This window comes from Coffea eugenioides, chromosome 1 (genome assembly GCF_003713205.1).
Source record: "Coffea eugenioides isolate CCC68of chromosome 1, Ceug_1.0, whole genome shotgun sequence".
In the NCBI taxonomy this organism is placed as follows: domain Eukaryota; kingdom Viridiplantae; phylum Streptophyta; class Magnoliopsida; order Gentianales; family Rubiaceae; genus Coffea; species Coffea eugenioides.
The window spans coordinates 47,648,368-47,675,023 of NC_040035.1; the positions used below are offsets into that span (position 1 = coordinate 47,648,368).

General features: G+C 36.6%; 4 protein-coding genes across 4 annotated transcripts; 2 read left to right on the top strand and 2 right to left on the bottom strand.

The window, feature by feature from the left end:
* On the bottom strand, positions 1 to 5,198 carry LOC113773918 (inversin-like). The gene is made up of 12 exons (XM_027318516.1): positions 5,183 to 5,198; positions 5,004 to 5,069; positions 4,743 to 4,886; positions 4,282 to 4,413; positions 3,998 to 4,137; positions 3,058 to 3,144; positions 2,257 to 2,382; positions 1,408 to 1,560; positions 976 to 1,077; positions 580 to 750; positions 404 to 483; positions 1 to 228 (listed from the first exon to the last, which is right to left on the bottom strand). Exons 1-12 carry the CDS (start codon positions 5,196 to 5,198, stop codon positions 165 to 167), a joined length of 1,281 nt encoding a protein of 426 aa, XP_027174317.1. The 3' UTR covers positions 1 to 164.
* Positions 5,199 to 5,800: 602 nt separating this feature from the next.
* LOC113780624 (signal recognition particle 9 kDa protein) lies at positions 5,801 to 8,980 on the top strand. The gene is made up of 4 exons (XM_027326409.1): positions 5,801 to 6,037; positions 6,140 to 6,208; positions 8,213 to 8,306; positions 8,620 to 8,980. Exons 1-4 carry the CDS (start codon positions 5,966 to 5,968, stop codon positions 8,694 to 8,696), a joined length of 312 nt encoding a protein of 103 aa, XP_027182210.1. The 5' UTR covers positions 5,801 to 5,965; the 3' UTR covers positions 8,697 to 8,980.
* A 4,725-nt stretch (positions 8,981 to 13,705) lies between these two features.
* Positions 13,706 to 16,328, top strand: LOC113764599 (probable WRKY transcription factor 21). Its single transcript, XM_027308549.1, has 3 exons — positions 13,706 to 15,093; positions 15,205 to 15,330; positions 15,778 to 16,328. Exons 1-3 carry the CDS (start codon positions 14,333 to 14,335, stop codon positions 15,920 to 15,922), a joined length of 1,032 nt encoding a protein of 343 aa, XP_027164350.1. The 5' UTR covers positions 13,706 to 14,332; the 3' UTR covers positions 15,923 to 16,328.
* Positions 16,329 to 20,790: 4,462 nt separating this feature from the next.
* On the bottom strand, positions 20,791 to 21,573 carry LOC113750127 (ethylene-responsive transcription factor 12-like). Its single transcript, XM_027294072.1, has one exon. The coding sequence runs from the start codon at positions 21,563 to 21,565 to the stop codon at positions 21,005 to 21,007; it is 561 nt and encodes a 186-aa protein (XP_027149873.1). The 5' UTR covers positions 21,566 to 21,573; the 3' UTR covers positions 20,791 to 21,004.
* Between the last annotated feature and the right edge of the window lie 5,083 nt (positions 21,574 to 26,656).

Genomic DNA, 26,656 nt, shown 5'->3' on the forward strand with positions numbered 1-26,656 from the left:
AAGTACCATGAGCACAAAAAGAAAGGAGATATAGCGAATGCCTATTTACGCTATATAGTTATATACCAAGAGAGATTACTATTTGAGTTTTATCACTTCCAAGATAGTATATAGCAAAATATGATATTACAAGTCCCCCGAATAACCATTTTCTAATGGACTTGCTATATGCGCAAAATTCTCATATTTTCTGACACTGGGATACCGAATGCAGCTTCGACAGCCTCCCTGTCACAAATGTTCAGCTTCATTAGACTACAAGCCAAGAGAAGGCATTGCATAAGAACAACAGTATAGAAAAAGGGAACGTCAGGTTGCCACTTAAGTAAGTCAGTATCCTAAGGAACCAATAGCTGCTAATTGCCAATTTCAAGAGGAACCAAAAAACAACAAACAGTCTTACCTATGTGCCTTCTGAATTTCCTTATTAGCAGGATCAAACTTCAAAGCCTCAGAAAATGATTGGGATGCATTTGGATAGTCCTGCATGCCAATAAAGATATTCACACTATCTATCACACCATACTTATCAAAATCCATTTTCAGAAACTAAGATCGCAGCACACAGAAACAGCATACATTAAGAAGCATCCATGCTGCACCTTCTCTGTAGTGCGCCTTAGCCCACATAGGCCGAAGCTTAACACACATTTCAGCATCAGATAAAGCATGACTGCCTTGATTCAAGAGCGCCCAGCATAAACTTCGGTTAGAATATATTGTTGCATCAGCAGGATCCGCAAGGTTAGCCTGCAAGTGACGCCAAAATCCACTTAGTGACAGAGCATCACCCATTATGGTTTCTCAAGAAGAATGAAAATGCAATCTTTGCAACAGATATGGAACCATCTATCAAGAGGATCATATGAAGTTTGAAGAAACAAAAAAAAATGTACGTTTCTTCAGAATTCAATTAGAAAAAAACCCCTCAAAATACAAAATTAATGCCTCTGAGAAATGAGACAACATGCCTACCTCAGTATACCAATGAATTGCATCCAAGTAATCTTTTCTTTTAAATGCATCCTCCCCCTTAGATTTTGACATTTGAAAAACTTCTCTTCTCCTACAGTCTCTCTGAAGAAATAAAAAGCACACTAGAATTAGAGGTCCAGACTAAAAAATGCTCGATTTTTAAGATATCCTCAATTTACATAGGGAAGAAAATTTTCTAAATTCTAATTTACAAATAAATATAAATGCTCCTCCATTCTTATACTCAGCCGTTATGTAGAAAGCCAGGATTATTGAAGAAAAATATAAAGGATGAGATGATATTCAGTGGGTTAAGAGAGACCCAAAAAAAATGGATGAACACAATCTTTGGATGCTCCTGAAGCAGGAAGTTTAACAGGGGCACAAACCTAAACGCAAACATCCGAATAATTAGTCATAAAACATGAGAACCTGTTTCCTAGCTTTTGCAGAGCATATGTGCTTCATTATTCCAGTAAAGCTCCAGTCTGGAAAAGATGAAATCCGAGAAGTAATGGGAAATAGAACCTTAACTGCTGCATGTTCTCCACGCATAGCAGCATGTTCTAATGGTGTCACACCACACTGCAATATAGGCAGAGAGATCCAGGAATTGTTTCATTCTTCTGAATTAAGCTAAATAATAATCATATTGAAAAGCATTTATGAAATTGTTTGCTCCAGAAAATCTTCATCATACTTTCATCTTCCTACTCTCCTTCAGAGTAATTACAGAATACAATATTTTTGAGTATCTATAAAATAGAATACAAGACTAAAGAGATTCATATTACGAAATTGAAATCAGACATGGCAATTAAAGAAGGAATTCTCCAGAATTGAACAAAAGAACAAAGATAGAGAATTCAAATTCATAAAGTCTCCTCAGAACCACAGACAACTCAGCTGAATTAAATCAGTCACTTTACATAGCAAACATGACCAAAAAACGCAGAATCAGGCATATCATATTTGGTTACCAAGAATACCCAATTCTGAAAAGAAACTTGAAATAACTGTTGTAAATAAATGAATAGATAACTACCCAAAAAAATTGATAGAAAAACATATATATCACAAATCAACAATATTGAATTAATGTCCGTCAGTAACAATAAGACACAAAACAAGCTTAATGGACCATAGCAATGATAAGAGATAGATCTTCAACTCTTGCATAAAACTAAGACCTAGTAACAAAAAAGACACATGAGTTAAAAAAACAGCTGAGAAAGAGAGACAGAGGCTAGTTTTGGGAGTGGGGAAAACAGGGCAATTTACATTGTCTCTGGCATTGGGATCTGCACCAGATTTTAACAAGCAGTTGATAATTTCAGTTTCCCCTTCACAAGCTGCTGCAATAAGAGGAGTCTTTCCACATGAACCAAGGTTTGGATCAGCTCCAGCCTGGATGACGATTATGAAAAAAAAGAAGATTACATAAACATGCAATATAGAGAGAACTTCGAACAATCAACCTTCAACTGTACCAATGAAGAAAAAGAAATCCAAGCATGAAAGAAGATTTTGGAGTACATGAAATCAGTCACTTGCACATTTGTACACACAACTTACACCTTACATGCACTGAAACTAATGGCAATAAAATATACTCCACCTTATGTGCACTGGAACTATTGCCATCAAAGCAATCAACTTATGTAACATGTTGAACAATTCCTAACAATCTCGTCCTCGTGTCAAATCACAATTAGCATCACTAACAATAAAGATAAACAAAAGCGCATAAGACAATTGTATACTTTGACATGAAGGCATAGTAAAAAGTGACATGTACTCTCAGTTTCAGCTTACTGAAGCACACAACAAAACTATCAGCAATTGCCCAGAGGAATAGTTAATTATAGGAATACCATATTTGATTATGGTTTTCGTCTTCAATTCCAGAAAAACTGAACGGTCCAAGTGTTCAATATCTTACACTTCAAGGAAAAACTTCAAAGCAAATGGATTTTCCATCGTTGTTATCCTTTTCATATTTACTATAGCTTGCAACCATAACCAATGCGATGAAGAAACAGTGTATGAGTCAAGACATTTGCTATAAACTTGGACATATACCTTAAGCAACAGGTCAAGGCAATTGAACGACCTGGCAATAATTGAAAGCATCAGGGGTGGAAAATAAAGCTGTGTAACCGAATTTGGCTGCACAAAAGATCAAAACAACAATATGAACATTAAGAGAAGATTATGAATGTAAAATGAAATTGAGTCACAATCCATACAACTTATACGCAAAAACTGTGCAAGCAAAAGAACCTAACAAATCTAATCTTCCTGATTTCACACAAAGAACATGTAAAGACTGGATAAGCACAGATAATTTGAAAAACACAAACATTTTTAAAAACCCATAAAACCACAATATCCAGAATGAAAGATCCAAATCATCTCCAAACTTCTATATGCAAATGCATATTCAATAAGTTGACCAAAGTTATAGGGAAAAGCGAATTGCATTTACTGTGAAATCTAGTAATATTTATGAAATGTGCAGACGGTAGAATGTGACGTTTTAAAGGAAACAATAGCAAAAGGTAGTCTCTTAGATAAAAGTCTGCAGAAGGTGGATTGCACATGTTTTTTCTAAATAATTTTTGCAAAAGCAATGCTTCAGAAAAAAACACTTGAGTAATAAAATAAAACATGGTAATAGAGATAATAAAAAGTCGCATGGAAACTGGGCGGAGCTAAGAAGAACATGCACTAGTATTCTCAAGGACACAGCAGCATCACTGTGTGTTTACCAATTTCAGTGAAAAACGCTTGAGTTTGCTCTCTATGTCAGTAACATAGGGAAATGAATATAAGCTAAAAGTCAATACACTTGAAAATTTACCGTTTAAATGCTTCTGAACATAGGAGTAGAGATTTTGATGTGATCCGACAAAAGCTTATTATAAATAAAAAATCCAGAAACATTTGGGCCAAAAATACAAAGGTGCTGATTAAGGGAAGGAAGGAATAAAATAAGCAGCACAAACTTTGTAAATCTCACATTTGCTTTGTTATCTAATAAGATCTTCACAGCTTCTCCTTTTCCAGAGAGTGCAGCACATTGCAATGGTGTCCCGGATTCAGAATTGCTATCAATTTCAGCACCTTTGGAGATCAAAAGTTGTAGTATTTCCTTGTTTCCTACACACGTATTGCCTAGTTACCAATAACACCTAAAGCACTTAAAACTCTATATCCAGGCCGTGGATAGCTACCAACACTACGAGAAGTGCAATGGCCGTTAATAAAAAAGAATTAAAAAGTACTTGTAATCGCTTTCAAAACCTTCTTCAGCAGCGTAGTGCAGGGGAGTAAAAGCTTTATAATTACTTTTCATGATCTCTGCACCGTGTTCAATTAGAAAGGCAGCGGTTGAATTATGATTTTCCACAATTGCCAGAATCAAAGGTGTATCACCTGTGCCACATAGGCAGTAAGAGAGATCAGATTAAACATCAAAATTTTAAAGACAAAAAAAAAAAAAAAAAAAAGCAGGAGAAAATCTCAAGTTCCTTCAAGCTATGGGGATTACAACATCTGAGAGTAACAGAATTAGTTTTACCAACTCCGTATCCATCTACAGAGTCACACAACAAAATCTTTTAGTTCTTTTTTTATTATTATCATCCTGTGAATGACAACGAATTTTAAAGACTTGATGACTTGAACTAAGAAAATCAAGCACATAATAAAAGCAATCAAATTGAAAATGAAATAAATGAGGGCCAGGAAAAAAAATCTCTAACCTAAATCATCATCTCTCCCATCCATGTCGAGTTTCAACTGGTCAATCAAGTAGCCGCATATCTCCGTTTTACCTGCGGCAGCGGCCAGGTGAAGCGCCGTTCGGCCGTTTGGGTCCTTAAATCCAGAATGCGACTTCCCAAAAGCTTCACCAGATAGAAATAGTTTCCCGATTAAACCCTGATTTTAACAACAGTTTCGCCAAAGACACAAAAGAACCAAAGAAAATAAAAAGTAAAACACAAAACACTAGTAAAGCCTACTCTTGAGTAGTGTGAGATTTCCGTCAAAAGCTGCCCTTAGAAAAGCTCGATTACGTTGTTCTGCTTCTGCAGAAAACATTAAACAAACGCCACATGCATGTCAATACAATGTCTGAAATCGCGATTTTAGAGCTTTAAGTAGTACTATAGTAGTAAGCGAGACTAAACTAAAGACGTGCCTCTGGAAGTTGCCATGGTTTCACGAGTTTGCTAAGAACTCGAACTACTGATGAAATGAACCACTGCTGCTGCTGCCTTTATGGAGAGAAGAAGAAGATTGTGCTATGATCTCTTAAGGCAGCGTTTGTCTCGACAGGCGCAAGATATCCTGAAGATTAGCTGATCATATCGAATGGAACAAACAGGACATTGTTTGAAGTGCCTGAAGAGCAACTACAAAATTATATAAATGTATAGGTAACGAAGGCGCCAAAGCTGGGGAAGGAGTGAGAAGCTAACGTGACGGTGACGGTGTCTCAAAGACTCGGGTACATTATGACACGTTACCCCTGGGCTCTGATGTGATTCGGACGTCGTTTCAGCACTCAGAGCACAACTCCCTGTGAGGTAACTGCTAAATTACTGCGCAGTCACTTTTATGCATTACTCAACTCAATGCTGCGGCCTTATCAGTAGTCAATCCAACTTTCCAACTCAGAAAAGGAGGTTTTTACCTTGTCAATAGAATCAATACCAGAGTGGGAAAAAAAGAGAGACATGACCGGGATTTTCCCGTGGACAACTTTGCCCTTGTTATCTTCCACGGTTCCACCGGGACCCTAAACACCTAATAAAAACCCCCCTGGGCCAGAGTTAGAAAAGGCTCAAAACCTTGCTCCCCCGCTCCAGTGACCGAGAACTACTGCGGCCAATCGACGACTAAACAACTACGTTCTCCGGCTTCTGATCTTCTTCCGTTTTTATTCTGTGTATTTACATTCAAAACAAATCATATAGAAAAAATGGTTTACCTAACCTCCTGGGACGATTTCGTGGAAAGGTCCGTACAGTTGTTTCGTGCCGATCCCGAAAAGGTAATCTTCAAAGGACACGATATGGTTTGTATCCCAAATTTACTTGTCTAGGTTTTAAGTTTTCGGTGAGCAATAACTTGACTTTATTTCCTTGTAATGCAGACGCGGTACGTGATGAAATACAGGCATTGTGATGGAAAGTTGGTCCTTAAGGTCACAGACGATAAAGAGGTAAAGAGAAATTTATTTCAGTTTTAGCTATTTAATTGGATTATTGCAATAAATGCTTCGTATTTCGGTACTACAACAAGCTTCGTCTGGAATAGTTTTGTTTGGTTTGGTTGAAATTGAAGTTTAGGTGTTTGATTGATTTCTTCATCCACGGAATGGTTTTCTTGCTTCCTGATTCTTTGTCAGAGATTATGATGTGGTATTACGCGTTGGAAATTTGAGTAACGCTGAGTTAGTTGATACAACTGAGGCAGGATTTTAAGCTCCTGTCTTCGTGTGGGAGGGATTTTCATTAATAATTGATTGTTCTTTCTTGATTCTGTCTATGGGTTTTGACTGAAGCCCGTTTTATACTCTTATTCTAATGTGCAACTAGGTGGGTTGAAATTTTCTTTTTCTAGAGAAGATATTACCTGTATAATTTCCATGGAATTTTGTTTATTTATGAGGGTGGTATGCTTTCAGTTCAGACTGTGTCATTCGTGTTTATTACACAAACCTTTGGGAGTTGCTTATCTTTTGGTCTTTATTGAATGAATATACATCTCCAGGTATACGATTTTGTCCATTCAGTGGCTTGCAGTTTTTATTTTTGGAAGTCTGCATAGAAGTACATATTTTCCAATGCATTCAAGAATTTGCTTATGTGACTAAATTATGTGTAGAGTACGATTTTTTGTCAGAGTGGTCTGAGAGTCCTATGTAAAGGTTTTAATTGGTTCTTGGTTGAGGGAAGGAAATGTGTTGCCTTTCCCAAATATTGTTCAATAAGACATAGTTGTCCCAAAGGCCATTTCTGTGATGCTTGACTGCATGAATTGCTTTCATGTTGGCATCTTAATATAAGTGGGATAAAACATCAGGGAGTTGAGGGAAAATTTTCCTTGTGGTACTAGTTTTGGGTAAGTTCCTGTTATCTGGCGTGGAAATAAGAACTACATGGTTGATCATGCCAATGTCTTGCTAAAGTCAAAAACAAAATGTGTTCTTAATTATCTCCTAAATACCGATGCATCATAGATTATGCAATCTATTCTACTTGTTATGATGTACCCTCATTTCTATGGATATGATCGTCAGTTCACATGCTCAATATTAGGATCAAAGTATCTGTATGTCCTTAATGATTATAGGTTTCTGCATGCTGCCAAACCGAAAACAGCCTAGAAGTAATTGTTGGAGTAAAAGATTGTCAGAGCAAAATATATTACAGGCAAATGCTTGGGACATTTAAGATCTTCATCCATAGTCTTTTATGCATCTTTTGATGCTGGTTTTGCATATCTAAATTATATACTTTTTGGATGCTTTAAAAAAAGAAGAACAAGGAAAAGATGATTTCAGGTTACACAGCTGGTTGATTTTGTTCTTAAATTCCCCATAGGAATCTAATTTGAAGCATTTTAAAGAAATTTCTGAAGAGGCATGCTTTAAAGTAGGCTCAAAAGTTATGCATCTGTGTTTAACTATCTGCCCCGCCCCATTTCTTATGCATGTTAAGGCTTCTTACATTCCTCTGGGGCCGTTTAATATGGGCGTCCTGATGTTTGCTCTTATTGTTTATGTATGCGATTAGTAAAATGTTGGTGCCTGTTCTAAAGAGCATGTGAAAACCTGAATCATTGCTTTGTCTACTGTTCGTGGTTGCTCATGTACCTGAAGCAGCATACCCTGCTTCTCAACCATGAGCTCCATTAGGTGCAGTGATCTAGATGCATTTTAACAATCACTTTCCAGTTTACTCTTCTGAATGTCTGCATAAATGATCGCTAGATCCAGAATGCGTGGCATCCCAGGCTACTTTGCAATAAAAAAACAAAGGAAAGGAAGGATCTCAAGGGGCTTCACTAATCTATGGGGAAGATTATGGAATGTTAAATCAAATATACAAGTTATAACTCTTGACATTTTGAAGAAGTTTTTGTAAATTCAGGTTTTAAAGTTTTTGCGGTGTTTATCTCCTCTTGTGATGTTGACTTTTTTCCTTTCTTACTTCCTAATTAGTGCATCAAGTTTAAGACAGACCAAGCACAGGATGCCAAGAAGATGGAGAAGCTCAATAACATATTCTTCACATTGATGGCTCGTGGACCTGAAGGTATTGTTGCTCTCATTTAAGTTGTAATGATGTCTTAGTGCCAGCATCATGTTGATTGTATTTGCTTAAAAACTGTTGCAAAGTGCATCTTTCTTTGAGAATGATAAGAAGTCTTTTCTCATTTGTTGGACTTTTAAAACCACCTTGTCTTAATATTTTCTCGACTCTAAAGTAACCTTTTCACCATAGATTACCTCTTTCTCCACCGTGTTTTTTTGCTGCTGGTTGAGATTCTTTCAGATTTCGTTTTAGTATCTTTTTTAGATGTCTTTTCATTTTGTTCAAGGAACTGATGGATTTTCCTTTTCTGCAGCTGACATATCAGAAGTTAGTGGGAAAGAACATATGGAGGCACAGCCAGCCAAGAAAGGGAGGGGAAGGAAACAATGATACATTTGGCAGCTATAGAAGATTTTGGACAAAAGCAAAGTGTAATAGAATTTGAGTGAATCCTAGAAGTTTCAAAGTTTATTGTCATCATCTGATTCAACTAATTACCATTTTAATTAATCATTTGCAAAATTAACTTGATTAGCCAGTTCAAGAAGTTAACCTGATGAAGTCTATGCCTCTTGCATTACACAGCATACCTTGATTTGCTTTGTGTAGATAGGTTGTTTAGTCAACTTGATTATAATGAGATTATAAATGTCGCTTTTGGATGTTCCTTTTTATCGGCTTTTCTTCTCGTTTTTTGGCTGCCTAGAGTGTTTGGATAGTGTATTATTTGAAATATTATTTGGAATAATTACTGTAGCATTTTTTGTGATGTGATGTATGTGAGATAAAAGGGTTGGAAATATAAAAAGGTGGGTTGGAAAATGTGTCTATGATGCAAGCGAAATATTATTTGGGATAATTGAGGTATCCAAACAAAATGCAAAATGCAAAATGAGTGCAAAAGTGCAAAATGAAAATTTCCTTTGTAATTCGCTGTCATCTTCCCAAAGATAATTGGGATAATTTTAGAAATCTCAAAGAGGTTTCTGATAATTGCACTTTGCTGTTTTCATGTTTAGAAAATTACACTAACCTCCTTTGATGCAAATATCTTTTATCTTCTCCATTCTCTTCTATTTCTTTTCACCCATTAATGCAATCGTCCCTTCCATCTACAAAACCTACTATTATGCTAATCCGCCACCAATAGTGTTTGTTTCTTATTTTCTTCTCCATTTCCTTGTTATCGTATTATCAGCCACTTTTTTTCCTACTCTCAATATAGCTTGCACATGTTAAAGAATCAAAATTGAATTGTTAAAATCTCAAGTTGAGGGAGCCAACACAATTTCATAGTCAGATTAGACGGAAATTAAGAAGATAACCACGATAAGGCAAATAAATGAAACTAGTGGGCGATGGCTAGAAGAGGAACAGAGATGAAACTAATGGGCGACTTTTATTACTTTCTTTATGTGTGTTATGCATGAAGTGAGGGTAATACATAGTCATTTTATAATTATCAAGGGCGGTAAGTGATATTTTTCAAAACATCGAAAGCATCAAGTGCTATTAAGAGAGACTTCAGGGGAGGCTTCTGATATTATCCCATGTTGATTTGTTTCACTACAGTGGGATAGCGGCTCGTATCCATATTCAGCAAATGAGGAAGGCGTAAATTGGAAGTGCATTAAATGTGTCGAAGAGAATGCATTGACTGCTAAACTATGGTTGTCCACTTTCAGCCCACCCCCAAATAAATGGACCGAAAAGAACATCTATTAAATAGGACCAGGAATTCCACTCCAATGTCCAATCGGTGCCAACAACTCAAACACAAAACGCACGATCACGCACGCAGGAGACGATCGATTAAGTCAACGACTATTCCCACATATGTGGGGCTCCACAGATCGTGTATAAATCAGGTGTAATTCCAGTGCACGATAACGTGCCTAAATCTTGACCATTCAAACAATATCGGATGCACGTGTCGGCTTTAGCGAGCGGGAATCTCATGTGGCTAAATTCTTGCAACGGCTCGATGGGATGCTCCTCGGGCTGTGATGAAACTGGTCCCACTTTTGGCGCACATTTTGATAAGGTGCGCCGATGAGACTTGATAAAAAGAAATCGTTGTGAGCACTGGGAACGTAAAGATCATAACGGTGTCCAATGGCTGCACAATACAAATCCAATGGCGGCCCAAGGTGAGATACACGCACCTTAAAGGGTGCATTATTTAGATGTTACTAATTTCTCTATTTTACAACGGCTCGGATGTGTTATCATACGCATGATCCATAAGCAGCATTAAAGTCATGAAATAATCCATGACTTTAATTTGATCTTATTTAGTTTTTTTTTTTTTATGATTTGATCTTTTTTATTAGCTTAAAACAAACAAAAAATGATCTTATTTAGTCTTTAGTCATGAAATAATCCATGACTTTAATTTGATCTTATTTAGTTTTTTTTTTTTTGATGATTTGATCTTTTTTATTAGCTTAAAACAAACAAAAAATGATCTTATTTAGTCTTTAGTCTTTTTTCTGGCAACTAAGATAGTTAAATTATTAAAAGTTTCTTGACTGTGTTACTAATATTTATAGAGTAAATTTTATATATAATGACAGTGTATCCACTGTCATCGTTAAATGCACAACACATCTGCAAAATTTAGGTTTTAAAATTAAAATTCGAATTATGTGTCATGCATCTAATAATAAAAGCATATACACTCACAGTGTATAGAAAATTAATACATATTTATGCGAGTAATGTCTTCACGCGTGGATTGAGTCTCTCAAGTAAAAAACGTGCCAGCCAAATGGAAATTTGGAAATTAAAAAAAGCAAATTACCCCAACCAGCTGACTGAAAATGTTAGTAGTACTGTAGCAGTGTTTGATTGGAAGAACAGGGAAGGAAAAACAAATTTTTGATCGACTAGTTCCATCAACAAGGGAACAAAAAAGAGGAGAGAGAATGGAGTTAGTGGACTAGCAGTAGAAATATGGAGACTGCGGGCATATCTATATCTATGCATAGATATCTATATATAGACATAGATAAGATAGACAAACAGTCCCTTGCTAACTTCTTTAGTCAATTGCTACTGCTACTGCTGCTACTACTTTTTAATTGCAGAAAACGAAGGCCTTCTCATATGGAATGGACTTCTTCGCTTATGAAGCAACTTAAAATTTTCAAAAAACCGTGGCCGCTTGCTGGAAGTTCCTTATGATGAGTAATGCCATATCTGTGTGAATTGATTGAATTATATTTAGGGTGAAACGCATTAAACCCTTGTCAACTTTTATTTCCAACTGCAAATTTACTGCATTGATAGGTATTTTGGTACAGATCGTTCGTTTTTGGGATTTTTTTTTTAAAAAAATTTTTTACTGGGACGAGTTCGTGTGCAAAATGAAAACAAAGAAAAATATTGCAATATACGTAAGCACGAAGAGTGTTTGGAAAGCACAAATATGTCAAATAATATTTCGCTTGTATCATAAACACATTTCTCAACTCATCTTTTTATATGATAATCACCCTCACATCGCAGCCACGTGTTTCAATTACTTTTTTATCTCACATACATCAAATCATAAAAAATATTATAATAATTATTTAAAATAATACTCTATCCCAACAAACCTGCATGAATAATATTATGCGAGGGATGACGATGACGGGTGCACTCACATTCCAAACAATAATATGGTGCGAGTAGAATAATGCAGGCATTGGATTCAAAAGTCATAGATGCTTTTCGGAGCAAAAGGACAAGACACGAGTCCTATTGAAACTTGGAAGTGGTAAAAGTGGTGCAACGGATGGAGATTGTTTCATTTATTTTGATGGTTTTCCTCTAAATTTGGGATTAATTATATTTATATCCCTTATAGTTTTATCAAACGCCTTTACACCCCCTAAAGTTTGAAATATTACGAGCAATCCTCTTTGACTCGATGGTCCAATAACATTTACCCCCTTCTCATTAGAAAAGTAACATGTAGAAATGATGGAATAATGTTATGATGCTCCCAAAAAATACCCTACCTCTTATGTTTTCTCAAAAAGGGCAAAAAACAAAAATCAAGGGGAATAAATTAAATTACAGTGTCATTTTTTTTTTATCTCTCACAACCTCTTTCTTTCCATCTCAAAATCCTTCTCCTTTTCTATTTCCTTTATAACCCTAGTACATGTGAGCCCAAGAACAATTGAGATAAAGTTAACAAGCATGTCTTGCAAATCAAATGTAATCAATTTAATACCGCATACTAATTTTCACATCACAAAATCAATCTGACGAAAGTTGTGAAATATGGCTAGAGGTATATGTTTTGGTTTAGTTGGAGTATAGTTTAGGAATCGAATGGCAAAATGTTGAGTTGGAGGCTGAGAAATTGAGGCAAAGATTTGATAAGAAATAAGGTGCAATGATAAGCTTTATTGATGGGCTTTTGGGCATAATTGAGGGTGGAAATTTGGAACTTTCATCATGAATCGGAGAGAGAAAGGGGAAAACAGTTTTTGTATTTGAAATTGTTTAGATAGGTTTGAGGACTAGAGTCTATGAGTTGATTCATGAATCCTTCATATATTCTTGTTGATTTGGCAGGAGAATAAAAAGAAAAGCAGTGATCGTTTTAGACTCATTTAACAAATTATGTTGACTTTTGGCTCAAGTTTTATCCAAAAATTGCAATTTACAAACAAAAAAAAAAGAGATTGGGTGCAAATTTTACAATATTGTGCAACCGATGGATGGCCAATGATGTGTGGCAGTTGTTGACGGACGGTGAAGTAGCAGCAATAAGCATGGCAATCTCGACGTTATTGCTGCCCAATAGTTATTGCCTTGATTGTTTGTTTCAAAACTTTCAAGAAATCTACTAGGTAGACTTGGATATCCGGTCTTTTCATTGCAACGGCTTAAAAATGGAAACAGAAGTTACCTCTAGGGCCTAACCTAATCTGTTATTTGACCAAATCTTGGGGCCTAATTGGTAGTTTGATCAAACTACAAGGGAGTAAATGCAATGAACCCTTAATTATACCGTACGTAGTGGTATTAGCAAGGTCCAAATGCGGGACCCACTTTGAAATCTGAAACAGAGATGGCAGTTTCGCCTCCTCTCAGAGCTTCCTCCGTTGCCTCCCTCTCTCTCTAATTTTTTTTTTTTTTTTTTGTTAAACTCAGTGGTCACCTTTCTCTGTCATCAAACGGTAGTAATACGACTCACTCACTGACTCACTCACTAACCAGTGTAATTGTAGCAGTTTGTTCTATGACTTCTGTCTGTATATGCTCGGTCACTGTACTTTCTCTCTCTAAATATAAAGGCAATAATGATACTACTACTACTACAATACTAATATTTATTCCCTGTGTGACCAAGGTAAGTAATTAATATTCAAAAGATTGTCTTTTGTATTCTTTCGAGTTGTATGAATACTCTCCCTGGCAAAGCAAAAGTCTTCTCTTTCACACCTTCCAACCTCTGTCTCTCTCACTTTCATTCTCCCCCCTCCCCCTTTTCTCCTTGCAATTGCATCCCCTTCAAGTATCAAGTCTTTTAACTCATATTGAAGAATCTAGGGTTTCATACAGCATTCAAAATACTCCCATTCAAGGTCAGTTGATCTCCCTTTTTTCTCAACATTCCTTTCTTGGGGATTTTATCATATCTCATGGAGTCTCTGCTAGAATGGTAATTTCCCTCGTGGTTTTTTCTTTTTTTCGTTTCCAGTTGACTTTTAGTTGCCCAATTGAATCAGATCTTTTGGGTACTCTTCAATGTTATGGATGAACCCTTTTTCTTGGTGTGCTAGTTACATGTGATTTAACTGAGGAAGCATTTCTTATTTTTGTCGATCATTCCTTTTCTGCTAGCTGTTGGTTTGTTTTTTACTACCGTTTTCCCTGTACTGGATGAATGAAGATCTTGTCTTTAGTTGGCATATAGGGGTAGGTTGATTGTATGGCTTGTTAGGCCTTTCGGGTTTTGGGGATTAGGGTTCCCGTTCCACCCCCTCGCTTTTTTCTCTTGTTTTGGGGTTGAGAGCGTTGTTATGGAAGAAGTTGAAGAAGCTAATAAGGCAGCTATTGAGAGTTGTTACAGAGTTCTTAGTCTGATATCTCAACCCCAAGATCAGAAGCAGTATAGGAATTTAGCGGTGGAAACTGGAGAGGCCGTCTGTAAATTTAAGAAAGTTGTTTCTCTTCTCAATTCTACTTTGGGTCATGCCAGAGTCAGAAAGGTCAAAAAAATTCAGACCCCTTTTCCCCCAAGCATCCTCCTTGAGAACTCAATTTGCAGAACGGATGATCAACCCAAAGCCCTTCAGCTTCTTCGCATCAACTCTCTTGACAACCCTGTTCAAGATTCGGGTTCTAATGTCAAAAGCAGCCTTACATTGGGAAACCCTTCATTGGAGTTCATCTCGCATGGGAAAAATACTCTTCAGCTTGCCCAACAAACACCACCACCTAACTACCATTTCCTCCAGCAGCAACAACAGAGGTATCAGCTTCAGCAGCAACAGTTGAAACAGCAGGCTGATATGATGTATCGACGTAGCAATAGCGGCATTAGCCTGAATTTCGATAGTTCAACCTGCACTCCTACCATGTCATCCGCTAGGTCGTTCATATCTTCTTTGAGCATTGATGGGAGTGTTGCCAACTTGGACGGGAATGCCTTCCATTTAATTGGGGCTTCCCGCTCTGCTGATCAGAGTACATATCAGCACAAAAGAAGATGCTCTGGAAGAGGAGAGGATGGGAGTGTGAAATGTGGAAGCAGTGGACGGTGTCACTGCTCAAAGAAAAGGTTGTTATTTTCCGTCCTCTTGGATTTTTCAAATTTCATTTTGATGTCTTTTTTGGGGTATTTATGGTCACTGTCTTCGCTTTTTTTTTTTTTTTTTAATTCCCTAAGCAGGAAACACAGGGTGAAGAGATCAATCAAAGTACCTGCTATCAGTAACAAGCTTGCGGATATCCCTCCCGATGAGTACTCTTGGAGGAAGTATGGCCAGAAACCAATCAAAGGTTCACCTCATCCCAGGTACATTGCCAGTCTCTGCTATTCCATGATGGAGCTTGGTTTGACTTGCAGTAAAATCCATAGAAAAATCATCAGTGATTGATTATTATGCTTCTTGACCTACTTACTTTACTGTGCCCTCTCGGTGGAGTGATATATAGTTTAGCTTTTAATTGCAATTGCATCTCATCCACTTTGAATTTTGAAGTGAAAACGCTATAGTGCCAGGAATTTTTGCTCGTCTCTGATTCAGTTTTAGTTTGGCAAAAGGATTTGTTTCTTCTCCAATCCTATTCGTGTTTTATGTTTCTCTGATTCTTAGTGTGCTTGAGAGCTTCTTGGAAGTCGTGACATAATTATTTTATGAGCCTAACATCTAACCTTATCTCGGCCTTCAATGTGGGAGGGCTGAGGAGAGGAGTTTATCTCCAAAGTGCCTAGATTCAACATTAGCTGATCTCTGTGCAGGGGATACTACAAGTGCAGCAGCATGAGAGGCTGCCCTGCCAGAAAGCATGTGGAGAGATGCTTGGAGGAGCCTTCAATGCTGATTGTCACCTACGAAGGAGAACATAACCATCCAAGATTGCCATCACAATCAGCAAATACGTGAGACTTATGGTTATACTCCAGCAAGATTGTTCAAGCTTATCCTGCCGTGGTCATGCAGCTTTTGGTTGTCCCGAATTGCTCCCCTACATATCATATCGCACTTGTTCAAGCTTGAGGTACAGGGGAGCGAGCGTCTGGTGAAAAAAAAAAAAAAAAAAAAGGAAGTTAGATTTTGAACCTTATTAGGTCTGGGAGCATACATTAGTGCAGATTCTTTTGACGAGTTTCTGAGAATTTGCGATGTTTCTACCAATAGCCCATTGTCCTGTATGATAAGATCTCCGTGTTCAAGGAATTCAGGCTGTCAAAAAATTAATCTTCATGTTAAATTTCTGCCTAGGTTGGGTTTTACTTGGCTGTAGTAGTATTTTATTTCTTGGGTTATCTAGTGCGCGAAGGTTTTGAGGTTAGCAGATGCTGCTAGTTCTCAGCAGTCCTTACAGCTGATAATTGATTGCATGCCCAAAAGAGTCCTCCTCACTCCTCCGTTCCATTCCCCGATGACATCCAAAGAGAAGGTAAAAACAAGGAGGCTGGCAGACGATTATTATGTCGGGTTTGAACCGGAAAAATAACTTTTAAGATGCCAGCCAGGTTGCTTGTTTGTTTGTTTATGCAGTTTTAATTTATTAATTTAAAAAGAGAGAGAGAGAGAGAGAGAGAGAAAAAAAAAAAAAGAAGAAGGATGTTTGAATTTGTCTAAGCTGGATGGATGGTTGGTTGGTATGCGAATGGTTAGTCATAGTCAGGTTCAAATGCCTGAATTGGATGATTGAGGAGGAGTTAGGTTGTGGGGCAAGGTAAGTTACATGTATGATATGTGTGAATATTTTAATTGTACCCAGGTGGAATTGGCATTATGCTAAAGCATTTTCTTACGATATCCATTGTTTGTGGTGCCGTCATATCAGGTGGAATGGAAGTGGAATACCCCAACATTCTGCAGCCTCAGGTGAGAACGCTGAGCACGACGACACCAACTCTTGAGCGAGCGAGGATTAAAGTTGGTTGGTTACATCCCAATCCAAATTAATTAATTAGGACACATTACATTTCGAATACGAGATTATTGTACGTTTCTGTTCTCTCCAGTGTGCGGTTATATTCATAGTTCCAAGAGTCCTGACTCTTGAAGAGGGGTTGGGGGACCAAATCCGGAGGCTTTGGGGTGGGATTGGATTCTCTTCTTCCTTTTTTTTTTTTTTTTTTTCGGCGACAATTTTAGTCTGCAGGCTGCGAATATTATTATTGTCAGCTAATTAGCGGGGGTGGATTCTGAAAAAATGCCCGCCCGTCCTCTTTTCTTCATTCCCGCTTGAGCGTGGGATGATGTCTTTTTCATCCATGCCCCAAATCTCTTCCTCCATACCCAAAAAATAGTCACCTACTCGACCGCTTTCATCATGCGCGTGTTTATTCTTGTCATGGACCAATTAGTCACTGCTTGCTTCCAGGGGGCCTAAAAAGGATTAAAAAAAAGCCAGACAGAGTATTGTTAAATTTGGTTTGAAAATTGGACCAACATTTTCCGTTGCATTCCAAGACATGGGTTACGTACACTGAAAAGAGGCGGTCAGTGAGGTCCCATACTCCCATGTCACACTGGCAGGTCAAGTACAGCTAGTGCTGCGCGACTCACATATATATCTTGGAGTTTTGGGTTTTGTTCGGGCTCCCTTCAAGTACACAATTAAAACATAGCTATATATATAATAATAATATATAAGCCATTAATTTTTTTTTGTGACAATGAAGCGCGATCTAATTAATAAGAGATTTTACCTGTAATTGAGAGGTCACAAGCAAAGTCTTTGAGGAGATAATTGAGCAACCACTATAGATCCTTTTTTAAAAACAACAAAAAAAATTTATCGAATTTTTTGTATACTAATATGCATAATTATATACTGTTTACATTATTATACATATAACATATATTTATATATTAAATTATTCAGGCTGTACTTTATCGTGAAGCTTAGACTTGACCCACAATTAAATTAAATCCAAATGTATATGTAACTCCAAGTTCTAAATTCTATATGATCCAGTTAAACTTAAGGCTCGACTCAAAAATTTTTGAGCCGATCTCGAGCCGGCTCGATCCTACTAACCGTCCCAATGAGAGCATAATTTTCTGTTGATTAAGTCGTGAATGTTTCTAGTGAGAAGGGTGAGATCAGACTTGGCGTCTTGGGCCTCTTGGTTGGGTTTTCCACCATTCAATTCACGGACCTGTATGCTACGATTTTCTTTGCCCTTCATTGTGGATCTTAAGTTTCGGTGTGCCAAAAAAAAAGAGGATAATTTCAGAGATCTCCTTCGAGGTTTCCAACAACTTTACTCGACTCCCCAATAGTTTTAAATATGACACTTACCTACATTATCTTGAATTTTATATGTACCAAAGTCAGCTGATATATGTGAATGATACGAAAGGCTGAAAAGCATTTTCATTCTTAAACATCCAAGCATACTAACATAATAGATTAAACTGAAAAAAGAAGGACTATAAAAATGTAATAAAAAGAAAATGATCTGATCTTACAAATTATTATAGGCTAACATCATAACAAAAGCAATTAAAAAAAAGGAAAATTTAAAAATTAAATAACTAAAATTTCACACAAAGAAATACTTGAGAAAAATATCAAATTTTGTTCATCAAATTAAGATATCAATTTTTAAATGCTATTGAATTTGACAATGTGACTTGCCAAAAAAAGTGTGGTAGTATGGTCGACTTTGTTATTGCCAATAGGGAATGCGTCCCTTTCTTTTTCTTTCTTTTACAATTTCAAGCCTTTTTTAAAAAAAAGTTGAATTTGTGATTTCAAATTCTTGTTATCCTAAGTATTTTCAAGCATTGGAAAGAGGGATAGGTTTGATGGTTTGGAGGAAGAAAGTATAAGTAAAAGGTCTTGATTTGAACCCCCATCCCCCTTATACAAAAAAAAAAGTAAAAAATAAAGTATTTTTAGGCATCAATGTTTAGATATTAATCCTTCTAATGGTTTAGGTAAAATGTATCTAACTCGCTATACCATGCCATGAGTAATTTTTCAATATAAAATTTACTCATTTTTTAATGAATTGTCATTTTTTGGTTGAATTTGTTGTATTCTTCACCATTTAATGAATTGCCTTTTTTTGGTTGGGAATGAAGGTACTTTTTAGCATTTTGTATGAATTGTTTATGGACATGGGTTGACGTTGTTACATTAAAAGTCAAAATAGGGTTGTAGGTATTATATTTGAAATTTCAAGGGAGGCAATATAAACTTGTCAAAAACCTTCTCCCTTAAAAAAGAAAAAAAAAACTACGAAAGCCTTGTGCCACTTACTGACCTGCTAATGTGGGCGGAAGCTTTCAAATTAATTTCCATCAAGGAGTTGCCAATTTCTAGCTGTTCATGGACATGGGTTGTCATTGTTGCATTAAAAGTCAAAATAGGGGTTGTAGGTGTAATATTTGAAATCTCCAGGAAGCCAAACAAATTTGTCAAAAAAGTTCAATGAAGGGTTTTTGAAGCTATCCCTTCCACAACAACAAAAAAAAAAAAAGCTACTACTAAAGGCTTTTACCGGTTGCCGACCTGCTATGTGGGCTGAAACTTTCAAATTAATTTCCATCAAGGAGTTGTCAATTTCTACCTGTTTCATTACCCATGCTCGAATGGTGCACCAATTGCCTGTTTGGATAACTATTTTGGAGAGTTTTGGTAGAAAAATATATCATAACGATTTTACAGAAAAATCACAGTCCAATGGTGGTACCAAGTGTGTTTGGATAGTCATTTGGTTTGTTTGGTTAAAAATTATCTGTCTATATCACAAACACACAATTTTTTAATACATCTTTTTAATTTTTCAATTATTTTTTTATTTCACATATATTACATCACAAAAAAATATTACAATAATTATTTTAAATAATATTTCAAATAATCTCATATATCTATAATTAGTAACTTGTCACATCTCTTGGACTTGAATGCCGAATTATCTTTCTTCTTTTTTGTAAATTTAGATCCTAAAGGGCCCGGGGTTTAGATCTCGATAACCGTAATCAGCTAAACATATTATTATTGACTTCAGGACCCGCAAGGCTTCGGACACGAACAGCTTTTTCGTAAAACTCCAGCGTTGGCTTCCATAATACTCCAATAAATGAAAACATAGACAACGATTCCAAACGTTATCAGTTATTACAGCTACTTTTTGTTCTCTTCTGTTTTGGGAATTAAGTAGCTTGTTTGCTCGGATTGGTTATTATTTGTTCACATCACAAATGCATTTTCAATTTATTATTTTATCTTTTTCAACTATATTTGTATTTCATATACTACATTACATTATTAAAAAAAAAGGTCCAATAACTATTTAGAAAAATTTTGTTTGATGATCTTCTATCCAAACAGATATTTTCATTACGGAGCAGCCCAAGAGGTGAAAATTTTTTCATTATAGTAATGAATAAATCTTATATATACTGACAGTGTATACACTATTCCGATTAGATGCATGACACTTGAACAAAATTTAAAATTAAATAAATTATCATGCATCTAATAATAATAATGTTATATACATTGTCAGTGTATAAAAAATTAATCCTATAGTAATTCGACATATTCAATATTGCATTTTTTTTCCTGTTGGGGTTTGGCCAAACAAAACAATCCAAACCACCCGTTGAGTGCCCTTATTATCCGATCGACGACGAAGACCTTTCATATTTTTGGGCTTTTCTTCAAGCATGCACTGATATCTCTATAAAATAGTTTTACCTGATTCAAGCAAAATATATATGCATGAAGAACATACATACGATTGAAGGAAATTCTAGAATTAATTACGACCAAAATAATAAGAGAAGCCCAACGACAGAATTGGAGCCGGAAAACCACTGGAATAAACTGTACACTATAAGCCGAAAAGGAGGCTAAATTAAACAAAAGAGAAAAGAACCGTAATCTCTGCTCCGGCGAACACTTAAAAAATATTCAGTGTTCTTACTTTTGTTTTTGTTCTCCAGGTCGCTAGTCGATCCATTTTGCAAAAACAGCCGTCCGTCGGCCGATCAGAAGAGCGGTGCCGGGAGGTTCAGATCGAAGAGAAAAGGCTTCTTCTCACCCTTGAAATCCATTTCTCTCTCGCTCATCATCACGCCTATAGTTTCTAGCTTATATCCAGTGTACTCCGACCGAGCGCCCCTCTCCGGGCTGCGATCGGCTTCATCTGTGGCAAAAAACGCCGGCGAGCACCAATGCGGAAAGTTTTCAGCTAAAACCGTCGGATTGACGGAAGGGACTTGCACCATAACCGGCGGCGTAAACGACATGGGAGTAAGAGCTGGGCTGCCGAAGTTAGTTTTCGCCTTAGGACCACGGAGGCTCCTTGCAGCCTCGTCGTAGGCTAAAGCAGCCTCCTCCGCGGTGTCGAAGGTCCCTAACCACCGCCGAGTCTTCTTCCAGGGATCGCGAATCTCCGCAGCGTACCTACCCCACGGACGCTTCCTGACACCGCGGAAGTGAGACTCCTTGACAACTCGAAGAGACGAAGGAGTCACCTGAACGCCGCCGCCGCCACGTACGGTGGCGTTGGCGTTGTTGTGCTGTTGGTGGAGGTTGTCGACATCCATGGGAAAAAAAAAAGTTGGGAGAGGGAAAAAGTGGGATAGGGTTTGGAGGTATATATAGCTGTCTTTAAGAACGCCGACAGCTCTGCGGTTATGATTTTGGTATTTTGTTGCCTTTTTTCTTCTTTTCAGGCGATGAATTTCTTAGTACGAATGGGGGAATGGCCTTTGGTTTTGGACCATTGGATTGTTTTTTTTTTTTCTTAAACTGTTGAACCGGTACATAGCATTAACTGCACGGTTGCAGTGTAAGATGTTGCCGTTGAATAGGCAGCCATTTAGTTATAACCGCGATCCTGCCGTCTTGTCTGAGAGTTTTCACCTCTACGCACGGGTGAAATGTGAATCCCAAGATAGTAGGTATCAGTAAGTACCAGTACCACTCCTACATTTACGTCATCATTGGCAATTACTTGACGTTTTGGCGCCACTAGTATTTGCTGTTAGTTGACTTTACTGCTGCAACGGCTGTTGCTAATTAATGGATGCCTTACCAACAAGTTTAACTCCAAAAATTCTAGTCCAACGGCTCTGAGTTGACTCAAGGTAGCTGCTTGGGAAGTAGATTATTTGAAATAATTTTTTTAAAAAATATTGTAAAATTTTTTAATATAATACTCCATCCGTCCCACTTTGATAGTTCTGTTTTCCTTTTTCGTCTGTCCCAAATTGTAGTCCACTTTTCAATTGAATAATGTAGTTATATTCTAATTTTTCTAAAATGCCTTTATTCAATGTAAGTTGTTGTTACTATAAACTTACCCCATTTAATGAGAGTTGATTCTTTTTTTGCCATCAATTCAAATTCTCATAAAGTTGTACTCTATTTAATGTGAGGGTATTTTAAGAAAATAGCAATCTAAATTTATTTTTCCAACAAAGTTAATTACTTTTTCTTAAACTGTGTGAAAAAAGAAACAGGACTATCAAAGTGGGACGGAGGGAGTATATGTAAAATATAAAAGTAATTAAAAAATGACTGCTCTCGTTCTCGTGAGAGCTTGACAATACGTCATGGTGTTGGGGATCCCATCTAAGCTCTCGTTCAATCATGAAAAGGGTGGGACCTCAAAATTTGCAATCAGCCCAAGTCGATTTGCCATAGTAGTAAGTAGTAGTAGTAGTATTGTAGTCCCTCCTTGTATTGGGCTGCTGGCATTGGAAACGTGCATGATTCGGTAGTTTACACCTCTCAACTCCCAGCGAGTCAATGGTTTCCGTCTTCCAATTCCCGTAAAAGTACGCGGACGCTTAATGAAACGTGGTGCTAATGGATGCCTGATTGGAAGCTTAAGCTGGTCATTAACTGTTCCTGTCCCTTTGCGCGGTCCTCTGACGCTCCTCGATTCAGTAATGGTGTTGTTATCTCGATTTTAAGCACGTTGTCAATATTTTAAAGTAGTTGGTTGAATACAATATTCAGTCAAAGTATAGGAAGTTCTTTTTTTTTTTTGTCAAAACAAAGTATAGGAAGTTCTGATCACCGTATTAGTTGTTGTCATTTGTCATAATGACGAATATTGCATCTCTTATACGCGCTGAGTGTTGATGTATTAGAGCCAGTGCAATCAAAATTTGGCGGCCCGGCTCCATTTCGCTGCCTTGTATTATTTTTATTTTGTTTTCTAAAGATCAAATAACTAATAATGAAGTAGAAAAAAAAAAACAAAATGTGTTGAAACAACACTATATAATAGAAAAACATACAACGTAAAATGCATGAAATTTCTATTATATTTTATTTTTATGCTATTATTACTTGTTAGAACTTATGGAAACCAAAAAAAAGATTTAAAATAATATGTTCGTGAAGAATAAATGACAATAATGAAAGGTGAAGCAGAAAACTATTTGTAGGTTGCTGGATATAAGTTTGAATAGTAAATGCAAACATTATGAGGTGCTAGTTAAATCTCTTTTTTTTTTTTGTTTGATTTTATTTGGATTGTCATTTTTAAGAGTTTTTTTTTAAATGCACTACAACGATTTGATACATGTGAGATAAAAAAATGATTGAAAAATATGTTCACGAAAACGTAAAAAAATTTCTGTCGAAAATCACAATCCAAATAAAACTTTTTTTTCTTTTGCAAGAGCACAAAAATGAAAAAAAATTATCTAGTAGGGACTCATACCACCACCCGCAAAAATTAACTTAACAACTACCAAGAAAAAAAAAAAATTCTCATCAAAGAATAACACTACTAAATGCGTGCTAAGTACAAATTACAAGGAAAATAGAGATGTGATAGATGGTGTGATTTTCAAAGTTGCATTTTATTCTTAGCTGCTATTTTTTCTTAATTCACCGCTACCTTACATTCTTATCCCCATATTTTTTATATTTTTATTCCTTAACTCTTAGATTCTTTCGCAAATATTTAAAATTCAGTATGATATTAATAACTATTAATAAAATTTTATATATGTATGTAGTTATAAAAATTACGTTGTCTGTCATACTTCTAATATTCAATTCAAATTACAAGCAGTAGTAGTAATTGAGTAGTTTAATTCGATGAGGCAGAAGAGTCGTCGAGCGGAACGAGTGTTGACAAAATTCCCGCGGCGAGGGAGATAATGAATGAAGCGGCGGCGTATGGCAGCTAAAAAAGTCGTCCTGCGGGTCAAGCCATCGGACACTTGGACAAGATATTAATTACTACTAATTGGGATAGCGAAGAGAGAGAGAGAGATAGAGAGTGATGAATGGTGTTTGGGGGTGGGGTCCTCTTGTGCATGTGTAGGAAAAAACGAAGCAGTACGGATGGAGCACGTGGATCTGCGCGCCGGCAGTTAAGTGGAAACGGTCAGACGCCTCTTTATCTGGACCCACCCCGCAGCGGCCAGTCCGACAAGCGTGTAAAATAAAATTACCCACAACTCAACCATTACTCGATCTAATACACCATAGTATCACAGGCAGACTACCAGAGTTTACAGTAATATACATATGCACACCCTCGCGCACAAAAATGTCAATTTTAAATATAATTAAATAATTTCGTTGATCAAATTATAACCCAATTAGGAGAGCTTATAATTTGTACACAAGGTCATAACCTTTTTTTTTTTTTGGAACAAAGTTTAGTTGATCTAGGACATTGTTTATCTTATTTAGTTAATTACGCCTAATATTAAATCTTCATGCTTTGCGTATAAGCATTTGTTAAGAGCATTGAATTTGAGGAACAATTCATATTGTTTTGAGTTGTATTGGAGACTGGTCGATCAATTTTCATGTAATTTTATTATTGGATGCTTCTTTACGAGTACGAAACTTTTTTCGTAAAATATTTATTGAAATTTAGACAAACATGTGAAATATAAAACAAAATTAGTATACATTATTCCTTTTTTTTAAAAAAAAAGGTCAATGGTAAGAGAGGAGGGACAAGGACCCGCCAATCCGATCCTCTCCTAGTGTGTACTAGACAGTCAGATATCGATTCATATGCAAAACGAGTAAGGATCAGAAAATGACTAACTCGCAAATATGAAACTGGTTAGTCAAATGCTTCATGGATGGGTATCACATGCCCATTTCTAGAACTGAAATGAGGTGTCAAGTAGTCGATTGATTTTTTTCCCCATAACAGTTAAGTACTCAATTGTTGAGCACATTATGTTTGAAATCGGAACAAACAAAAATTAGGTCCTTGTACAAATTTTTAATTTCGAATTATTCTTTTTTCTCGGTGTTGAGTTGGTCTAAACTCTAAAGTCATCTGAGGTTCTCCAGAGTTTCCTGGCAAATGTGAGCGCGGCATTTCATCAAAGCCCACAAATGCCTACAAATTCACGTATTCATAAGGAACGCCCACAAATGTAAACCTCAACATCAAGCCCACTTCAAAATCGTGGCATGTGTATTCATAAGGAACCTCGGACCCAGTTCTAAATCTCTCAGCCATTTCGCCTGGTCCATTCAAAAATTTTTATGGGCCTAAGACCTACTAATAAAGGTGTGTCCACATTGCCCTACTAATGACAGTGACTCTACATATAGAAAAACTTAAGTGAGGCCCAAACATGACATCAATCCCCGTGACCTCATTGTCCAACCCAATACTGTTTGCAAGTCCAGCAACTCGCGACACACCCAAGGTCTGTCAACGGGGGGTTTAAATTTTTTGGGTTCTGCGTAATTGTTTCAACAAGGTAGCATAAATTATCGTAGCTTTGACTTTCCGTCAAAGAAATTTCCAGCAAGGCCCCAACTTAAAGTCCTTGTAAAATTCACGATTAAGAAAACTGACCCATGAGTTTCTGAAATTGCGGCAATATACCCAAATTTGAAAAAAGTGCTAGTGCTTAACTCTAGCAAACATCCACATTGAGGGTAATGTTCACAATATTTAGAAAACAGAGTGAAAATTACACCCATGGTCCTTAATGTTTGAGTTTTTTTATCTTTTGCCTCTCAAACTAGATACTCGAGTATGATCATTTATGCTTAAGAAATTGCCTTTATCCTTTTAATATGAAAGGTTTCTATTCTATAACCTACATTGTACAAAATTTTGATGAGAAATACATATGTTGTTGTCTATTCAACTGCAAACACTTGAAGTATGCTCTGCTCGGTATATGTGTGATAGAATGTGGGAGAAAGATATACTAACAGGTGATATGATGAATCAAACCAAAAACTCATCCTGCAGATGTTTGATAATTCAAGAAAATTGATTTCTTTCTTCATCTATTTGACAAAGTAATAGTGAAAAAATGTTAGTTTATGCAATACAAGGAATGTGATGCATTGTAATATGTAACAAAGAACAATAGCTTTGTACATACAACATTTATATTGTGCTCATTGGAATCAAGTGTAGTGTAGGGTAAAATCGATTATTCCACTTACAAGGTGACATAGCACTCCAAGCTATCACGACACAGGAGTTGCTCTTGATTTCCACACCATTCATTGCGATTCTAGGGCATGCTAAAGACTTTATTGGCCTTCTAAGATCTATTTGAGCCAGTTGTTTTAATCACCGTAAGTTGTTGTTCTAAGCTATGTAGTTAGTTGATCCCAACAATTTGGAACATGGGTTATACTCATTTTATCCTTTAGCGTAACCACTATGATTG

Coding starts and splice junctions, on each gene's coding strand:
- LOC113764599 (XM_027308549.1), top strand. CDS start 14,333: ATGGAAGAAGTTGAAGAAGCTAATAAGGCAGCTATTGAGAGTTGTTAC. Junction 15,094..15,204: donor TGTCACTGCTCAAAGAAAAG/GTTGTTATTTTC, acceptor TTCCCTAAGCAG/GAAACACAGGGTGAAGAGAT. Junction 15,331..15,777: donor AAAGGTTCACCTCATCCCAG/GTACATTGCCAG, acceptor ATCTCTGTGCAG/GGGATACTACAAGTGCAGCA.
- LOC113750127 (XM_027294072.1), bottom strand. CDS start 21,565: ATGGATGTCGACAACCTCCACCAACAGCACAACAACGCCAACGCCACC.
- LOC113773918 (XM_027318516.1), bottom strand. Junction 4,138..4,281: donor GCACTACGCTGCTGAAGAAG/GTTTTGAAAGCG, acceptor ATACGTGTGTAG/GAAACAAGGAAATACTACAA. Junction 751..975: donor CAATTCATTGGTATACTGAG/GTAGGCATGTTG, acceptor CGTCACTTGCAG/GCTAACCTTGCGGATCCTGC.
- LOC113780624 (XM_027326409.1), top strand. CDS start 5,966: ATGGTTTACCTAACCTCCTGGGACGATTTCGTGGAAAGGTCCGTACAG. Junction 6,209..8,212: donor AGGTCACAGACGATAAAGAG/GTAAAGAGAAAT, acceptor CTTCCTAATTAG/TGCATCAAGTTTAAGACAGA. Junction 8,307..8,619: donor GATGGCTCGTGGACCTGAAG/GTATTGTTGCTC, acceptor CCTTTTCTGCAG/CTGACATATCAGAAGTTAGT.